This window comes from Ceratotherium simum, chromosome 21 (genome assembly GCF_057802395.1).
Source record: "Ceratotherium simum simum isolate JZ-2026a chromosome 21, ASM5780239v1, whole genome shotgun sequence".
NCBI lineage: Eukaryota > Metazoa > Chordata > Mammalia > Perissodactyla > Rhinocerotidae > Ceratotherium > Ceratotherium simum.
The window spans coordinates 26,210,140-26,227,717 of record NC_141920.1 but is presented as its reverse complement, the minus strand read 5'-3'; the positions used below and the strand labels follow the sequence as shown (position 1 = coordinate 26,227,717).

General features: G+C 46.0%; 1 protein-coding gene across 2 annotated transcripts in view; it reads right to left on the bottom strand.

Moving 5' to 3' along the window:
* SNTA1 (syntrophin alpha 1) overlaps positions 1–17,578 on the bottom strand; it is a 55,641-nt gene that overhangs the window by 33,828 nt on the left and 4,235 nt on the right. Inside the window, exons 3-4 of one of the 2 annotated variants that reach the window (XM_087445401.1) lie at positions 16,977–17,086; positions 14,372–14,576 (exon numbers count right to left, since the gene is read on the bottom strand). In XM_087445401.1, the coding sequence (XP_087301527.1) occupies positions 14,372–14,447 (76 nt within the window). In that variant the 5' untranslated portion in view covers positions 14,448–14,576; positions 16,977–17,086. The remainder of the gene's footprint in view (positions 1–14,371; positions 14,577–16,976; positions 17,087–17,578) is intronic. The other variant, XM_087445402.1, reaches the window with a different exon arrangement.

The window sequence follows — 17,578 nt, the reverse complement described above, 5'->3', positions numbered from 1 at the left end:
TGTCCCTGTCCTCTGGCTTCCACTGAAGATATTGAGAAGTCTGCTGTCAGTCAAATACTCCTTCTTTTTGTAGATAATCTGTCTTTTGGTCTTCCTTCCAAAACCCCTAACCCAAGTGTCATCATGAGAAAAACATCAGACAAATACCAATAGAGAGACATTCTACAAAATACCTGACCAGTTCTCCTCAATACTGTCAAGGTCATCAAAAATAAGGAAAGTCTAGGGGGCCAGCCCAGTGGCATAGCAGTTAAGTTCACCCATTCCACTTCGGCGGCCCGGGGTTCACTGGTTCGGATCCTGGGCGCAGACCTCCTAACCACTCATCAAGCCATGCTGAGGCAGTGTCCCACATAGAAGAGCTACAACTCTACGGCTATGAAACACAACTATGTACTGGGGCTTTGGGGAGAAAAAAAAGAAAAAGAGGAAGATTGGCAACAGATGTAAAATAAGGAAAGTCTGAGAAACTGTCACAGCCAAGAGGAGCCTAAGGAAACATGACAACTAAACAAAATGTGATATCCTGGATGGGATGCTGGAACAGAAAAAAGGACATTAGGCAAAACTAAGGAAATCTGAATAAAGCATGAATGTTAGCTAATAATAATGTATCGACATTGGCTCATTAATTGTGACAAATGTACCATAATAGTATAAGATGTTAATAATAAGGGAAACTTGGTGTGAAATGTATGAGAAATCTTTGTACTATCTTTGCAATTTTTTGGTGAATCTAAAAGTTTTAAAATTAAAAGTTTATTTTATTACATTGTTAATAATGTCTTTTGATATATCATCTTCATACATATTGGTTCAATCAACATACCAGTACAGTACTCATTTAAAGAAAAATTGGGGCCGGCCCCCTGGCTTGGCAGTTAAGTGCACGCGCTCCACTGCTGGCGGCCTGGGTTCGGATCCCGGGCGCACAGCGACGCGCCGCTTCTCCAGCCATGCTGAGGCTGCGTCCCACATACAGCAACTAGAAGGATGTGCGGCTATGACATACCACTATCCACTGGGGCTTTGGGGGAAAAATAAATAAAAAAAAAAGAAAAAGAAAAATTGAAGAGCACCAGCCCCCGTGGCCTAGTGGTTAAGTTTGGCGTGCTCCACTTTGGCAGCCTGGGTTCAAATCCCAGGTGCAGACCTACACCATTCGTCTATTGGTGGCCATGCTGTGACCGTGGCTCACATACAAAATAGAGAAAGACTGGCAACAGATGTTAGCTCAGAGCCAATCTTCCTCAGCAAAAACAAAAGAAAAGAAAAATTGAAGAATATCTTACAAGTCATGGTTGAAATAAAACTCTAAAAGACCTTATGAATCCTAAAATTTATATGGAACAACAAAAGACCCCAAATAGCCAAAGCAATCCTGAGAAAAAAGAACAAAGCTGGCGGCATCACAATCCCTGACTTCAAAATATACTACAAAAGCTATAGTAATCAAAACATCATGGTACTGGCACAAAAACAGACACACAGATCAATGGAATAGAACTGAAAACCCAGAAATAAAACCACACACCTATGGACAGCTAATCTTTGACAAGGGAGCCAAGAATATACAATGGAGAAAGGAAATTCTCTTCAATAAATGGTGTTGGGGAAACTGGACAGCCAAGTCCAAAAGAATGAAAGTAGACCATTATCTTGCACCATACACAAAAATTAACTCAAAATGGATTAAAGACTTGAATGTAAGACCTGAAACCATAAAAATCCTAGAAGAAAATATAGGCAGTACACTCTTTGACATCGGTCTTAGCAGTATCTTTTCATATACCATGTCTACTCAGGCAAGGGAAACAAAAGAAAAAATAAACAGATGGGACTGCATCAGATTAAAAAGCTTCTGCAAAGCAAAGGAAACCATGAACAAAACGAAAAGACAACACACCAACTGGGAGAAGATATTTGCAAATCATATATCCAACAATGGGTTAATTTCCAAAATATATAAAGAATTCATACAACTCAACAAAAACATGAACAATCAGATCAAAAAATGGGCAGAGGATATGAACAGACATTTTTCCAGAGATGTACCGATGGCCAACAGGGACAGGAAAAGATGTTCAACATCACTAATCATCAGGGAAATGCAAATCAAAACTACAATGAGATATCACCTCTTACACCTGTCAGAATGGCTATAATTAACAAGACAAGAAATAACAAGCGTTGGAGAGAATGTGGAGAAAAGGGAACCCTCATACACTGCTGGTGGGAATGCAAACTGGTGCAGCCACTATGGAAAACAGTATGGAGATTTCTCCAAAAACTAAAAATAGAATACCATATGATCCAGCTATCCCACTACTGGGTATTTATCCAAAGAACTTGAAATCAACAATTCAAAGAGATTTATGCATCCCAATGTTTATCACAGCATTATTCACAATAGCCAAGATGTGAAAGCAACCCAAGTGCCATTCAACAGATGAATGGATAAAGAAGATGTGGTATGTATATACAATGGAATACTACTCAGCCATAAAAAAGATGAAATCTTGCCATTTGTGACAACATGGATGGACCTTAAGGGTATTATGCTAAGCAAAATAAGCCAGACAGAGAATGACAAACACTGTATGATTTCACTCATATGCGGAAGATAAACAAACAAACAAACACATAGATATGGCGAACAGATTAGTGGTTACCAGAGGGGAAGGGGGTGGGGGGGAGAAAGGGGCAAAGGGGCACATATGTATGGTAACAAATAAAAACTAGACTACTGGTGGCAAATACAATGCAGTCTATACAGAAACTGAAATATAATAATGAACACTTGAAATTTACATAATGTTATACACCAATATGACCTCAATAAAGCAATTTTTTAAAAAAAGACCTTATAGGGGCTGGCCTGGTGGTGTAGTGGTTAAGTTCACATGCTTCACTTTGGCGGCCCAGGGTTCACAGGTTCGGATCCCAGGCGTGGACCTACACACCATTCATCAAGCCATGCTGTGGTGGGGTCCCACTTAGAAAAAAATAGAGGAGGATTGGCACAGATGTTAGCTCAGGGAAATCTTCCTCACCAAAAAAAAAAAAAAAAAAAGACCTTATATGTGCCTTCTATAATAAAGGACTAAGAGAGATAAAAATAAGCTCTTGCTTATGTCACCATCAGACAAAACTGTTGTTAATTTATTCAACAAATATGTATGGAAATCTACTCTTATGGTTTAAGGAACTGCACGCCCCAGCTCACAAGAGAAAAAAATGCAAAATCTGTATTAAAAAAATTTTAAGTTTATTTTATTTTTTTTTTATTTTTTTTATTTATATTTTTTTAAAGATTTTATTTATTTTTTTTTCCCCCAAAGCCCCAGTGGATAGTTGTGTGTCGTAGCTGCACATCCTTCTAGTTGCTGTATGTGGGACTCGGCCTCAGGATGAACGGAGAAGTGGTGCCTCGATGCGCACCCGGGATCCGAACCCGGGCCACCAGCATCGCAGCGCGCGCACTTAACCACCAAGCCACAGGGCCGGCCCATAAGTTTATTTTAAAAAATAAATAATTCTAGTTTTACAGTTAGGCAGTTCCTCAAATGTTAAACATAGAGCTATCATACGATCCAGCAATTCTACTCTTAGGTATATACCTGAGAGAAATGAAAACATGTGACCACACAAAAACTTGTACATGAATGTTCATAGCATTATTATTATTATTATTATTATTATTATTATTACTATTATAGCCAAAAAGTGGAAACAACCCAAATGTCCATCAACTGAAGAATGGATAAACAAAATGTGGTATATCCACACAACAGATTATTGTTAAGCAATAAAAAAGAATGAAGTACTGATGCATGCTACAAACATTATGCTAAGTGAAAAAAGCCAGTCACAAAAGACCACATATTGTATGATTCCATTTACTATATGAAAGGTACAGAATAGGCAAATCTAAAGAGACAGAAAATAAATCAGTGGTTGCCTAGGGCTGGAGGAGGAGGCGGGTGGGAGGATGAAGAGTGACTGCCAAGGGGTAAGGGGTTTCTTTTTGGGGTGATGGAAATGTAAAATAAAAATCTAATTAAAGTAGATTAGGGTGATGGTTGCAGAACTCTGTAAATATACTAAAAACCACTGAATTGTACACTGTGAGTGAACTTTATGGTATGTAAATTATATCTCAGTAAAACTGTGTATTTATATAGCTTCAGTTTTATTACAGTTAAAGATTTACAATTTTCAGAACCAAAGATACCACTGTCATACTTGACTCAGGTCCCCAAATATGATAAAGAAGATCCAGAATGGATGACACAATTACTCCTATCTAGTTATGATTGAGATTTACATGTAGCAAGCCTTAACAAATGATAGTCTCCTTTATTTACATATTATAAATTGGATGATTCAGATGTTGCAGAAATACTTGTGTATCAAAATACGCTTTGCCATATCCCTTTCATTCTTAGCAGCTCAGTAATATATTTTTAGATTTTACCCAGCACATTTAGATTTTTTTGAGCAAGAGAGTTCAGAGTATCTAATCCTCTAAACTGTTGGCTGACTTATGTTTTTAAAAGATCCCTCTGGCCACCAAACAGAATATGGACAACGTGAGGGAGGTTAGATTGGAAGCAAGGAGACCATTCAGGAGAGTATTCAGGTTATATATTACTGTATATATATATACAACCCCATTCACAGGGTTAAAACAATGACAGTCAATCATGTTACTCAGTATCTGCAACTGGGGCAGGGCTCAGTTGGGACAGCCCATCTCTGTTCCACATACTTTCAGATGGAGTGGCTTGACTGGAGGATGGAAGATCCCCTTTCAAGATGGCTCCCTCGGGGGCCGGCCCCGTGGCTTAGCGGTTAAGTGCGTGCGCTCCGCTGCTGGCGGCCTGGGTTCAGATCCCGGGTGCGCACCGAGGCACCGCTCCTCCGGCCATGCTGAGGCCGCGTCCCACATACGGCAACTAGAAGGATGTGCAACTATGACATACAACTATCTGCTGGGGCTTTGGGGGAAAAATAAATAAATAAAATCTTTAAAAAAAAAAAAAGATGGCTCCCTCACTGGGGCCGGCCTGGTGGTGCAAGTGGTTAAGTGCGCGCACTCCGGCACAGTGGCCCAGGGTTCGCCTGTTCGGATCCTGGGCGCACACCGATGCACTGCTTGGCAAGCCATGCTGTGGCAGCGTCCCATATAAAGTGGAGGAAGATGGGCACGGATGTTAGCCCAGGGCCAGTCTTCCTCAGCAAAAAAAAAAAAAAAAAAGAGGAAGATTGGCAGATGTTAGCACAGGACTGATCTCCTCACAAAAAATAAAAAAAAAAAAAGATGGCTCCCTCACATGGCTAGCAAGTTGATGTGGATTCTTGGCTGGAAGCTCAAGTGGGCCTGGAGACTAGGGGCTTCTGTTCCCCTCCATGAAGTGCTAGGCTTCCCCACAGGATGGTGGTTGGGTTGTAAGATCAAGTGTCCCAAGAAAGCAAGGCGAAAAGACATAGTGTTTTTATGATCCAGGCTGAGAAGTCACATAACATCATCTCTATCATACTCTGTTGGTCAAGACAGTCACAAAGGTCTTCCCAGATTCAAGAGGAGGAGAATTGGACTCCACTTTTGATGGAAGAATGATAGGATTCTAGAAGAGCATACGGGATGAGAGCTGTTGTTGCAGCCATCTTTGGGATATACAATCTGCCCAGAGGCTGGTGAAGTTGTCCATATGGCAGATGGTGGTGACCTGGATTAGGGAGGTGGCCGCAGTGGGCATGGAGAGGAGTAAATATAATTAAGAGTTATTGAGGAGGTAAGACTTGCTGATGATGGGTGAAGGAGATTGGGGAGAGTCAACAGCTGTTAGAAGATGTTTCAAGTGTGTGACAATCTAAAATAACCTAGAAAGAGAGTGTAGAGAAAGCAGAAAAATGGGCCAAGGCCAAGCCCTGGGGTAGAAAGAAAGCAGAGGAGGAGTGAGCAAGGATGGACAGCCAGCGCAGGAAGCAGGACCTTTGCTGTTGGATGGGGGCACAGAGGTTGGAGAGGTGATTAAGAGAGGGTTTTTCTCTTAAACCAGACAATAATTCTGGGCCTCTAATTCTGGCCCCAGGGCGGGAAAATAAACTTTGTGGGATGATGGTGATGGTGATGGTGATGGTTCAAGCTGGGCTTTGATTATGCTCCTGTGAGGAGCAGGAGGCTCTCAGAGAATGGAAGTCCAGGGGACAGGAGCCAGGGCAAAGGGTTTCGCTTTTTTTTTTTTAGAGATAATGAGGAGCCAGGAATGTGTTAACCTTGGCAGAGACAGGTTCAGAGTCATGGTCTAAGAGCTTTTAGTCCCAATCCAGCATTTCGTGAGGGACGAACTAGAGGTCCGAGGGAGCCTCACCAGCCCTGTCCCCCAGCCCAGTATTGGTCACTGGCAAAAGACACTGTCAACCAGCTAAAGACAGGATGCTGGGGTTTATGGATTCCACATCCAAGCGCCACATCTGATGGATGTCAGCAGGGGGCAGCAGAGGGCCAGGGCTGCAGGGTCCTAGGCAGGCTGGCCAACCCAGCCGTGGCCAAAGAAAGACAAGGGAGTCTGGAATGGGGTGGGAAGCAGGAATCCTTGAGATTGCCACTTCTGAAGCACTTTCTTCCCTTCTCCATGTGAGGATTACACAACCATTTCACAGATGGTGATAATAATAATAATAATGAGTGTTACCATCATTATACCAGCTGTCATTTATTGAGCCCATCCCATCTCCACACCCCATCCGGGAGTCACAGACCAGCCCATTGGAAAGAGAACCAGTTTAGGGGTCAAGCAGACTTGGCCTCAAACCCTGGCTCTACCACTGACTTACCGTGTGACCTCAAACGGGCCGCTTGCCCTCCAGTCTCACTTTCCTCATCTGTAGATTGGGGATAATAAAACAAAAGGCTGGGGGGCTCTGAGAAAATTAAATGGGCCCTGTATAAGGTACCTGGCACATGGGAGAGCTTCCATAAATTTTAATTCCCTCCTCTGGCTTCTGTAGGCTGTTTTATTTAAACATATGTTATTAACATCATTTAAGGGACATTTGCTGTGGGCATACTCTGTGCCTGGACCTGGGTGCTTAGGGACACAGGGTGGGCATCCCAGATCGGCAGGAACCAGGAAAGCACCCCTGTATGGGGGGGATCCCCACCAAGTCTAGGGTCTGCCTATCTGGATTAAGAGCCAGGATTCCAAATTCCTGCTGCTCTGCTTTAAATTTTTGTCGTGCCACTCACTATATGGCCTTGGGCAGGTGACACTCTCTCTCTGAGCCTCAACTGCATCATCTGTAAAATGGGGATAGTTATAGTACCTAAAGGATCAGAGTGACATTTAAATGTGACAATGCACAGCAAATGCACATTGTAAGTAAATTTAAAAACAAAACACGGGCCGGCCCCGTGGCTTAGCAGTTAAGTGCGGGCGCTCCGCTACTGGCCGCCCAGGTTCGGATCCCAGGCGCGCACTGAGGCACCGCTTCTCAGGCCATGCTGAGGCCGAGTCCCACATACAGCAACTAGAAGGATGTGCAACTGTGTCGTACAACTATCTACTGGGGCTTTGGGGGAAAAATAAATAAATAAAATTATTAAAAAAAAAAAAAACAGCTTTAGCTTCCCCTAAAGTTACTTCTCCCCTGAGTAGTCCTTACTGCTCACTCAGGTCATCAACCACCCTTCTGGGATTTACCACAGCAACTTGGTATCAGAGACAAAGCAAACACCTAGCATCTGAAGACTGGCCCCACCACCTACAAGCTATGTGGCCTTGGGCGTTCAACCTCTCCGTTCTTCTGTTTCCTATCTGAAAAATTGGGATCATAATAGTACCTACCTAGCAGGGTTGTTGTGAGGATGAAATGAGATAATACCTAGAAAGTGCTTAGCACAGTTACTGACAGAGCACCTGCATAGTACACGTTGGGTTATTATTATCACTACAACCGTGACTACCACGTGATCCTCCACCTCCACCCCGGCATCAGTTCCTGTAGATTCAGCCTCCTAAAAGCTTCTCAAAGCAGTCTCTGTCCTCCACTTCCCGGGTTGGCCCTGCCTATCATTTCACGCCTCTCTCAGGGGCTTGTTAAAACACAGATTGCGGGCCCCATTCCAGAGTTTCTGATTCAGTGGGTCTGCGTAGCTTGAGAATCAGTATTTTTAGCCAGTTCCCAGGTGACGAGGATGCTGTGGTCCAAGAATCACATTTTGACAAGCTCTGCTTCTCGGCTCTTCCCAGCCTATCTGATTCAGGGGTCTTCCATCTAACCCTCCTCCAGGCTGGTGGCCTCAGAACTAGGTGGCTCTGGGGGTGGAGAGGTTGCAGGCTGGGGTACAAGAAGGGGATGGGCCTCTGGTTCCAAGGTTTACCCTCTACCCTGGAACCAGCTAGAGTAATCCTAGGGCCTGAAAATCCTACCCCCAGGTTCCTCTCCTAATCCCCACCCCAACACACACACAGCCCTAGAGCTGGAGATCTCCTCCCTCCCCTCCTGATCCCTCACTCCAGGAGGAGTCCGAGGCTGTGGGGGCAGCCCCACCCCCAGGCCCAGAGCTCACCCATCCTCATGCTGCATCCAGAACAACCCTCATCCCTCTCCTCACAGATGTTCGGCTCACCCTCCTCTCTGCTCTAAAATTTCCTCAAAAGCCTTCATTAGTAATTTTTCCAAATCACAGTAATTACCTCATTACTTTGATATTAATAGACTTCACTCGGCATCAAGGAGCCAATTGAAACGTGCCCAAGGGGCCGGCCCCATGGCTTAGAGGTTAAGTCGCACACTCCGCTACTGGCGGCCCGGGTTCGGATCCCAGGCGCGCACTGACGCATCGCTTCTCTGGCCATGCTGAGGCCGCGTCCCACATACAGCAACTAGAAGGATGTGCAACTATGACATACAACTATCTACTGTGGCTTTGGGGAGAAAAAGGGGGGAAAAAAAGGAGGAGGATTGGCAATAGATGTTAGCTCAGGGCCGGTCTTCCTCAGCAAAAAGAGGAGGATTGGCAGATGTTAGCTCAGGGCTGATCTTCCTCACAAGAAACGTTCCCAGGCTCTGTGTGGGGGGAGAGATTCCTGGAGGCAGCCCCGGTGAGGGCTGGCCTGGCTGCAGCCCCATGGCTCATCCCAGCTCACCTCCCTCCCCGCTCGTCTCTCATGCTCTTGCTCATGTCAGAGAGAATCCTGACTCCTGAGAAATGGTGGAGGCCAAACCATCCATTCTCCAGAGGCCTAGAGTCACACAGCAAAATCGCAGCAGCACCCACAGTTACTGGCCACCCAGGGCAGCCTTTCCCCCTTCCTCCCCTCAGCTATGCCCCAAGACAGGTCTGACTTGGAGACCCTCCAAAGCCTAGCCTGGATGAGGAGAGTCAGGGATGACAGGATTTAGGGGCCTCCAGGGCCCACCCCAAGGACTCCTTTAGGCAGGAAACTTCCCCAAGCTCCTCCCCTCCTCTCCCGTCCCAATAATAACTAATACTTATTGAGTATCGTCCATAAGCTTTCCAGGTGATGACTGACTTAATTCTCACGGCATCCTATGAGGATTGAACCTATGTCATTGAACCCATTTTACAGGTAATGAAACTGAGTCACAGCCAAGAAGAAGCTTCACAACTGTAACTGGGGAAGTCCTTGTGGAGGACTCCAGGCCTGAATCAGTCAACAACTCAAGCCCTGCGATCCTGTGTTCCCCACCCTGAGGCTTTCTTGCCTCTAGCAGTGCCTGCAACCTCCTTCTAGATTCCAGTATAATAATGAGATTTAGTGTTTTGAGGGCTAACTCTGTACCAGATGCTTTTCTTGCATTATCTTACCTCTCCCTCAGGACTATTTCCTATGCTAAAGATTTAATTAACCCCATTTCAGATGAGGGATGAGAGCTTAAGTGATCTGCCCAAGGACTCACTCTCAGCAGCAGATCTGGAATTAATTCAGGTAGGCCTGACTCCCAAACCTACTCTCACCCATGAGACTCTTCTGCAAGTGCCCTCCTCTCCAGGCTTCGGTTTCCCCGTCTGTAGTAGTCACAGGGACCATTGGTGAGGGCTCAGAGTGCCAGGCACCAGTTTGCCACAGTCCCGACCTGGCCCACTGCACTTGATCTTATTAGTGCATTTGGATCCGTGACCCGTTATAACTATGGGGCACACTGCCTTGGTCATACCTGCCCACTCTCAGGTGGATGGTAAGCGGGTTTCCAAGTCCAAGGAACATTGCCTGGGAAACTTCCTCCACAAATGGGATGGGGGAAGGCACAGTCTCATCAGAAAGGCTGCCCAGGGCAAGGCAGGCCAGGGCTGAGAGTGATTGGGCAGCCAGAGACTAGACTAGCCAAGCTGGTCAGGATGGGGGGGCAGTATAGAGGATCCTTTGTCAGGCCAGAAGCTGCAAGGCCGCCCCATCCCCACCATCTGGCTCCAGCTCCAGCCTAGTGATGCATGATGGGGAAAATGGGGGGGTTGCTAGGGGCTGCCCACCTGCTCTGCCTCCTGGGATAAGCCAACTCAAGACCTCCCAGGCCCATCTGGCCAACACATCCTCAAGCCCTGACCACCCCTGGGGACTCCTTTCGACAGGCTGAAATTGGCCGGGAGTGTGGCCAGCCTGTCAGGGTCACAGGTCACCGTTAATCTGCCAGAACAAGGGAGAGCAGGCGGGTGGGCAGGCAGCCAGTGTGGGCAAAAGCCCTGGCAGTTCTTGCCGTCTGCTCTGGTGGCTGTGGAGGGAGGTTTTCCTCTCCCAGGAGTCAGGGAGGTGGGCTAGAAAGAATACAGGACTCTAGGACAACTGCAGATGCTCATATCTCGCTACCTAGCAATTCCACTTCTAGGTGGGGACCCCAGAGAAACTCTCACCCATGTGCCCAAGGTGTCACTGCAGCACTGTGTGTAATTGGCAATAACCTAAAAGCCCATCAATAGGGGACTGGATAAATATAAGAACCTAGACCATCTTCCTCAATGTTACTCAACTATTGGGTCTGAGAACTGAGACCCCTTATGTCAACATGACTGTTCCAGGAAATTCTTGCCTAGAAAGATAAGACTGTAAACTAATAAATAACTTTACTATTTGCCTTAGGGAATTCTTGCAAACTAATTTGTTTGGGCAAACAGTTTGCTCACCTTGGCAAATACCTCTCTTATCAGACAACAGTTTCACTTATCAATGTTTCAAGAGCCTTTCCAGGTGTCCACCAACTCAGAAGTATTGAGTCACAAACTTTGCCCAATCCCAATTAGTTTTCTGCCTTAAAAGACTCACCTGAAACCACTTGAGCCCACACCCCCCCCCCAAATATTCTTCCCTGACCACCCCCTTTTGAGGTTCCGCTGAGACTCCCTGAAGATATCGTTCTTCCTTGCTGCAGCAAATTTCATAAACACAGCCTTGCTTGATAAACAGTTTTTCCCGGTGGTCTTTCTGGAGGAGTTGACAATAGACAAATAAAACATGGTCTATTTATATGATGGAAAACTCTGCAGCAAGTAAAGGAAATGAACTAAAAATGGATGGATCTTGCAAGCATAAGATTAAGTGAAAAAATCAACTCGCAGAAAGATGTGGAAAGAAATATGATGAACTATGTAACATCTTTAAGACATACAAATGATATTGCATATAATTTTAGGACAGACTCATGTAAAAAAAAGTACAAGTATAAAAACATGCATGAGATTTATCGAAACCCCAAACCCAAGGCGTTTATGAAAACCAAACTCCCCTCTGGGGAGGCGGGGAGCTCAGTGGGGCAGAGGAGGAGTAAACAGAGGGTCTCAACTGAAGCTGTAGTTTCATCACTTTTGCTGAAAAGAAAAACAAAAAGATTTGAAGTAACATGATTAAAATGGTAGTATTTGATTATTTGAGGAAATAGGTACCTAGGTGATTTTTTTTTTTAATTTCCTAAAATTACTTTTTTTTTAATGCTTATTGTCCACAAGCTTCTTCTTTTTTGAATTTTTACTGTGGTACAATATACACAGCATGAAATTTACCATTTTAAGCATTTTTTTTGTCCCTCCGCAAAGCCCCAGTACATAGTTGTATATCCCAGTTGTAAGTCGCTCTAGTTCCTCTATGTGAGCTGCCGCCACAACACGGCAGCTGACGACAAGTGGTGTGGTTCCGCGACCAGGAAGCGAACCCCAGGCTGCCAAGGCAGTGAGCACCAAACTTGAACCACTAGGCCATCAGCGTTGGCTCACCACCGTTGTAAGCATTTTTGAGTATACAGTTACAGTGTACAGCATTCAGTACATTCACATTGTTGTGCAACCATCACCACCATCCATCTCCAGAACTTTTTCATCTTTCCAAACTGAAACTCCATACCCATTAAATAATAACTACCCATTCCCCCTTCTCCCAGTCACTGGTAACCACCATTCTACTTTCTGCCTCTCTGAATTTGACTACTCTAGGAATCTCCTATAAATGAAATCATACAATATTTGTCCTTTTGTGACTGGATTATTTCACTTAACACAATGTTTTCAACATTCACCCATGTTGTACCACGTGTCAGAATTTCCTTCCTTTTATAATTTTATTTATTTATTTTCCCCCAAAGCCCCAGTAGTTGTATGTCATAGCTGCACATCCTTCTAGTTGCTGTATGTGGCACGCGGCCTCAGCATGGCTGGAGAAGCGGTGCGTTGGTGCACACCCAGGATCCGAACCCGGGCCGCCAGTAGCAGAGCACGCGCACTTAACCGCTAAGCCACGGGGCCGGCCCTGAATTTCCTTCCTTTTAAAGGCTGAATAATATTCCCTTGTATGTATATACCACATTTTGTCTATGTGTTCATCCATCAATGGACACTTAGCTTGCTTCCACCTTTTGGCTCTTCTGAGTGATGCTACTAAGAACATGGGTATACAAATATCTGAGTTCCTGCTTTTACTTCTTTTGGGTATATACCCAGAAGTGAAATTGCTGGATCATATGGTAATTCTATGTTTAATTTTTTGAGAATTCGCCAGAACATTTTCCATAGCAGCTGCACCATTTTACATTCCCACTAACAGTGCACAAGCGTTTCAATTCCACATCCTTACCAACACTTTTTATTCTCCATTTTTTTGATAATAACCATCCTAACGGGTGTGTGAAGTGGGATTTTTTTTAATGCAAATAATGTTGAATGCTTTTCTATACAAAAGAAAAAAAAAACAAAGAAAAAACATTTCCAAAGCTAGAGAAAGGAGGGCAGGACAGACTCGAGTCCATGATCCAGGAGTTTGGTCTATGTGGCAGTGGACGAGTCATTTCACTTCTCTGAGCCTCAGTTTGCCACCCAGGAAAAGGAAAGGGGAGGAGTAGCAATGCCATTCCCAGAATTAAGGAAGTAACAGCTGTGCCGGTATTTGGGCAAAGAAAGGAATTTGGCCAGAGAGTCAGTAGGTCAGCCTGCAAAAGTTGGGGAGCAGAATCTGGGTGAAGGAAATGGAGGCCCACTATCCTCTACTGAGGCCCAAGCACTTCCAAACTCTACAGCCCTCCCCATTGTACAGAAAAGGAAGAGGAGGCTCAGAGGGTCCAGGGACCTGCCCGTAGTCACACAGGGCAGAGCTGGGATCTGACCCCAGCGCCGAAACTCTCAGACCCTACAATTCACTGCCTTGCATGTGACCTTATTCTGATCCCAAGAGTTCGGTAGATTAGGGCCCTGCAGATCAGAAAGTCTGAGTAACTCAGGGCTGGCCCCGTGGTGTAGCGGTTAAGTGCCCACGCTCCACTGCTAGCGGCCCGGCTTCGGATCCCGGGCGCACACTGATGCACTGCTTGTCAGGCCATGCTGTGGCGGCGTCCCACATAAAGTGGAGGAAGATCGGCACGGATCTTAGCTCTGGGCCAGTCTTCCTCAGCAAAAAAAAAAAAAAAAAAAAAAAAGAGGAGGCTTGGCACGGATGTTAGCTCAGGGCTGATCATCCTCACACACACAAAAAGTCTGAGTAACTCAATGACAACAATAACTAATATTTAATGAGCACTTGCCATGTGCCAGGCCCCCCACTAAGCTCTGAATCCTCACAACCCCAGTGAGTAGGTAGACTTCTTGCTCACTGATGTGGAATTGAAGTCTCAGATAAGTCAGATTTGCCCAAAGCCAGACAGCTAAAAATGGTGTCTGGTCTGTGTGGCTGCGGTCACAACTGCCGCATCTAAGTGTGGTAGACTCAGGATTCAAACCCAGAACACAGCAGGACTCTAAGCCAGTGCACATTCTTGGCACCTGCTGCCTCCCAGGGAATGAAGGAGCTCCTCAGACCGTCTTTCCTGCTGTCCCCTCCTCCCTCCCAGCCCTAGGCAGAGCCCAGAGAGGGGCTTCCCACTTTACCTGGAGGCTGACCTGCTGCAGGTCCTTGGGCACCATTGGGAGGACCCACAGGGCCGTGATTTCCAGGCCAGGCCATCTCTGAGCTTCATCAGTGGTACCTGCCCAGGTTGCAGATCCTCTTACAGCTGTGTGGCCTTCATCTTGGTCTCCTGGGCTGCCAAAGTCTCCTCTCAGGTCCAGCCAGCTCCAGGCACCCAGCTGGGCCCTAGAAAGAGCCAAGTCTGCTCCCTACACACACACCAAGAGGTGGCCCCAGGGCAGCCCCACCTCTAGACTCCCAGCATCTGCTCTGGTCCCCTGTCATCAGCTCAGACTCCAGGCCCTCAAAGAGGGGAATAGAGACCAATTTAGGTCTTAGAAGCAGGCCTCAAGCCACAAACCATTCTTTAAAGGTAGGAGAAAGAGCTGTGGGCTGGAATAATTTTTTTTTTTTCCCTTTTTCTCCCCAAAGCCCCAGTAGATAGTTGTATGTCACAGTTGCACATCCTTCTAGTTGCTGTGTGTGGGACGCTGCCTCAGCATGGCCGGACAAGCAGTGCGTTGGTGCACACCCAGGATCCGAACCCCGGCCGCCAGTAGCGGAGCGTGGGCACTTAACCACTAAGCCACGGGGCTGGCCCGGAATAATTATTATTATAGTTTAAATAATTGCAATAACAAGAGAACAACAATAATAACAGCTGACCTTGAGAGCTTATCAGTATGCTAAGCACATATTGTCTCATTTAATCACTTAATTCTCTCAAGAATGCTATGAGGTAAGATTGATCTGTTTCCATTTCGTAGAAGTGAAAACCATGCTCAGAGAGGCTAGGGAACTTGCCCAAGGTCACACGGCTGCCAGGTGGTAGAGCCTAAAGAATAAAAACACCTGGTGACCTAGACCTTACCCTGTCTAATGCTTCCTGGGGGATTTTGGGAAAGTGAAACCCACTCAGAGCCTCAATTTTCCCAGATGCAGAGGGGCAGAAAAGGCAGAGAGGCTAGAACAGGAGCAAAGGAGCATGGAGCGGCATGGTTTGGTGTGAAGTGGAAGCAGTATCCTAAAGACTGTAGACGGAATCCAATAAAGCCTATGAGGTAGGAACTCAGTCTCATTTCTCAGATGAGGACTTGGAGGCATAGAGAAGGACTTGTCAGTGCCACACAACTGGTGGACATAGGTTTGCATCCAGAGCTGTCAGGCTCCAAAGCACTCACTCTGTGACTGTTACAACAGAGGTCCCTCTGCAAGTTCCTGATCCAAAACCAGAGGGCTTGAATGCTGTGTGAAGTCTGGACTTTCTTCCTCTAGATCTGCATTATCCGATACAGTAGCTATTAGCTGCTTGTATTTATTTATTTATCTATTTATTTTTTTATTTATTTATTTTTTGTGAGGAAGATCAGCCCTGAACTAACATCCACACTAATCCTCCTCTTTTTTTGCTGAGGAAGACCGGCTCTGAGCTAACATCTATTGCCAATCCTCCTTCTTTTTTTTCCCCAAAGCCCCAGTAGATAGTTGTATGTCACAGCTGCACATCCTTCTAGTTGCTGTATGTGGGACGCGGCCTCAGCATGGCCGGAGAAGCGGTGCGTCGGTGCACACCCGGGATCCGAGTCCGGGCCGCCAGCAGTGGAGCGCGTGCACTTAACCACTAAGCCACGGGGCCAGCCCTATCTATTTATTTTTTATTTATTTATTGTCTTTTGGTGAGGAAGATTAGCCCTGAGCTAACACCTGTGCCCATTTTCCTCTATTTTGTATGTGGGACGCTGCCACAGCATGGCTTGATGAGCAGTGTGTAGGTCCACGCCAGGGATCCCAACCCACCAATCCCGGGCCACCAAAGCGGAGTGCACAAACTTAACAACTGTGCCATCGGGCCGGCCCCACTTGTAATTATTTATACTTAAATAAAATCAATTCAGTTCCTCTGTCACATTAGCCATGTTTCGGGCTCAATAGCCACACGTGGCTAATGACCACTGTACCCGACAAGCACGAACACAGGCCATCTCCGTCATCTCAGAGACATCTATTGGAGGGCACTGATTTAGATGTTGGGGAGGGAAGGCACTGAAGGGTGGAAGCCGCAGGAATTTGTGCTAGAAGGGCAGTGTTTGTGCTAGAACCATCACTCACTGGGAGTCAGGGAGGGAGAGAGGTGGCTACCTAACAGGTTAAAGCAAACAGGTTATGGTGAAGAGACCAAACCTAGCTGGTGGGTGGGGGGCAGAGAGGTGGAGGCAGTGAGGGAACAGGGAGGTATTCCTTCTGACAGACCTGGAATCCCCTCCCAGCTACTTGCTGTATCACTGTGGGCAATGTGTGCCTGCAGCTTGTCTGAGCCTCAGTTTCTTCGACTATAAAATGGAAATAATATGGGCCAGCCCCATGGCTTAGTTAGCGGTTAAGTGCGCGCACTCCGCTGCTGGCGGCCCGGGGTCGGATCCCGGGCGCGCACCGACGCACCGCTTGTCCGGCCATGCTGAGGCCACGTCACACATACAGCAACTAGAAGGATGTGCAGTTATGACACACAACTATCTACTGGGGCTTTGGGGGAAGAAAATAAAATAAATAAAATTAAAAAAAAAAAAAGGAAATAATAAAAAGTACCGGCTGCAAAAAGTTGTTGTGAGTTTTAAAGGGATAACGTGGGTCCAGCAGAGCTGCTCCTATACTCTCTGTGATGAGGGACCAGTTTACTGTTTCCAATCCACCGTGGCCTGATAATTTTGTAAAATACAATTAAAGTGAATTATTAGAAAAATAATCACGTGCTTCGTCTCATAGCAACGTCAAATTGCCATAACCGTTTCTACAGACTCTTCCTTTCTTACCTATTTTGCGGTAACAGCTTTGGGACTAACACTCTCCAGGAACCACACTGAGTAACAGTGATTGTAGATCACCTGGTTTCATGGCTGACACAGCGAATGGCAGCCATTGCTATTATTAATAATAATATTGGATGGAGGGATAAATAATGTGGTCGGGGGAAAAGAAGGAGTTGAGGATAATGCCCTATTACAGCTAATACCCATAATGGGGAGAGGTAGGACTGAGGCCTGGACACTGTCCCTCCAGAGTCCTCTGATTCAACGCAGTAGGGAGAGGGCTGCAGAGGCCACAGGCCTGGTTGGAGAGAGACCTAGAATTGTGGGCCAGAGCCTGTTATTTTCACCAGCCTCCCTGCTGCTGAAACCCTTGGTGTTATG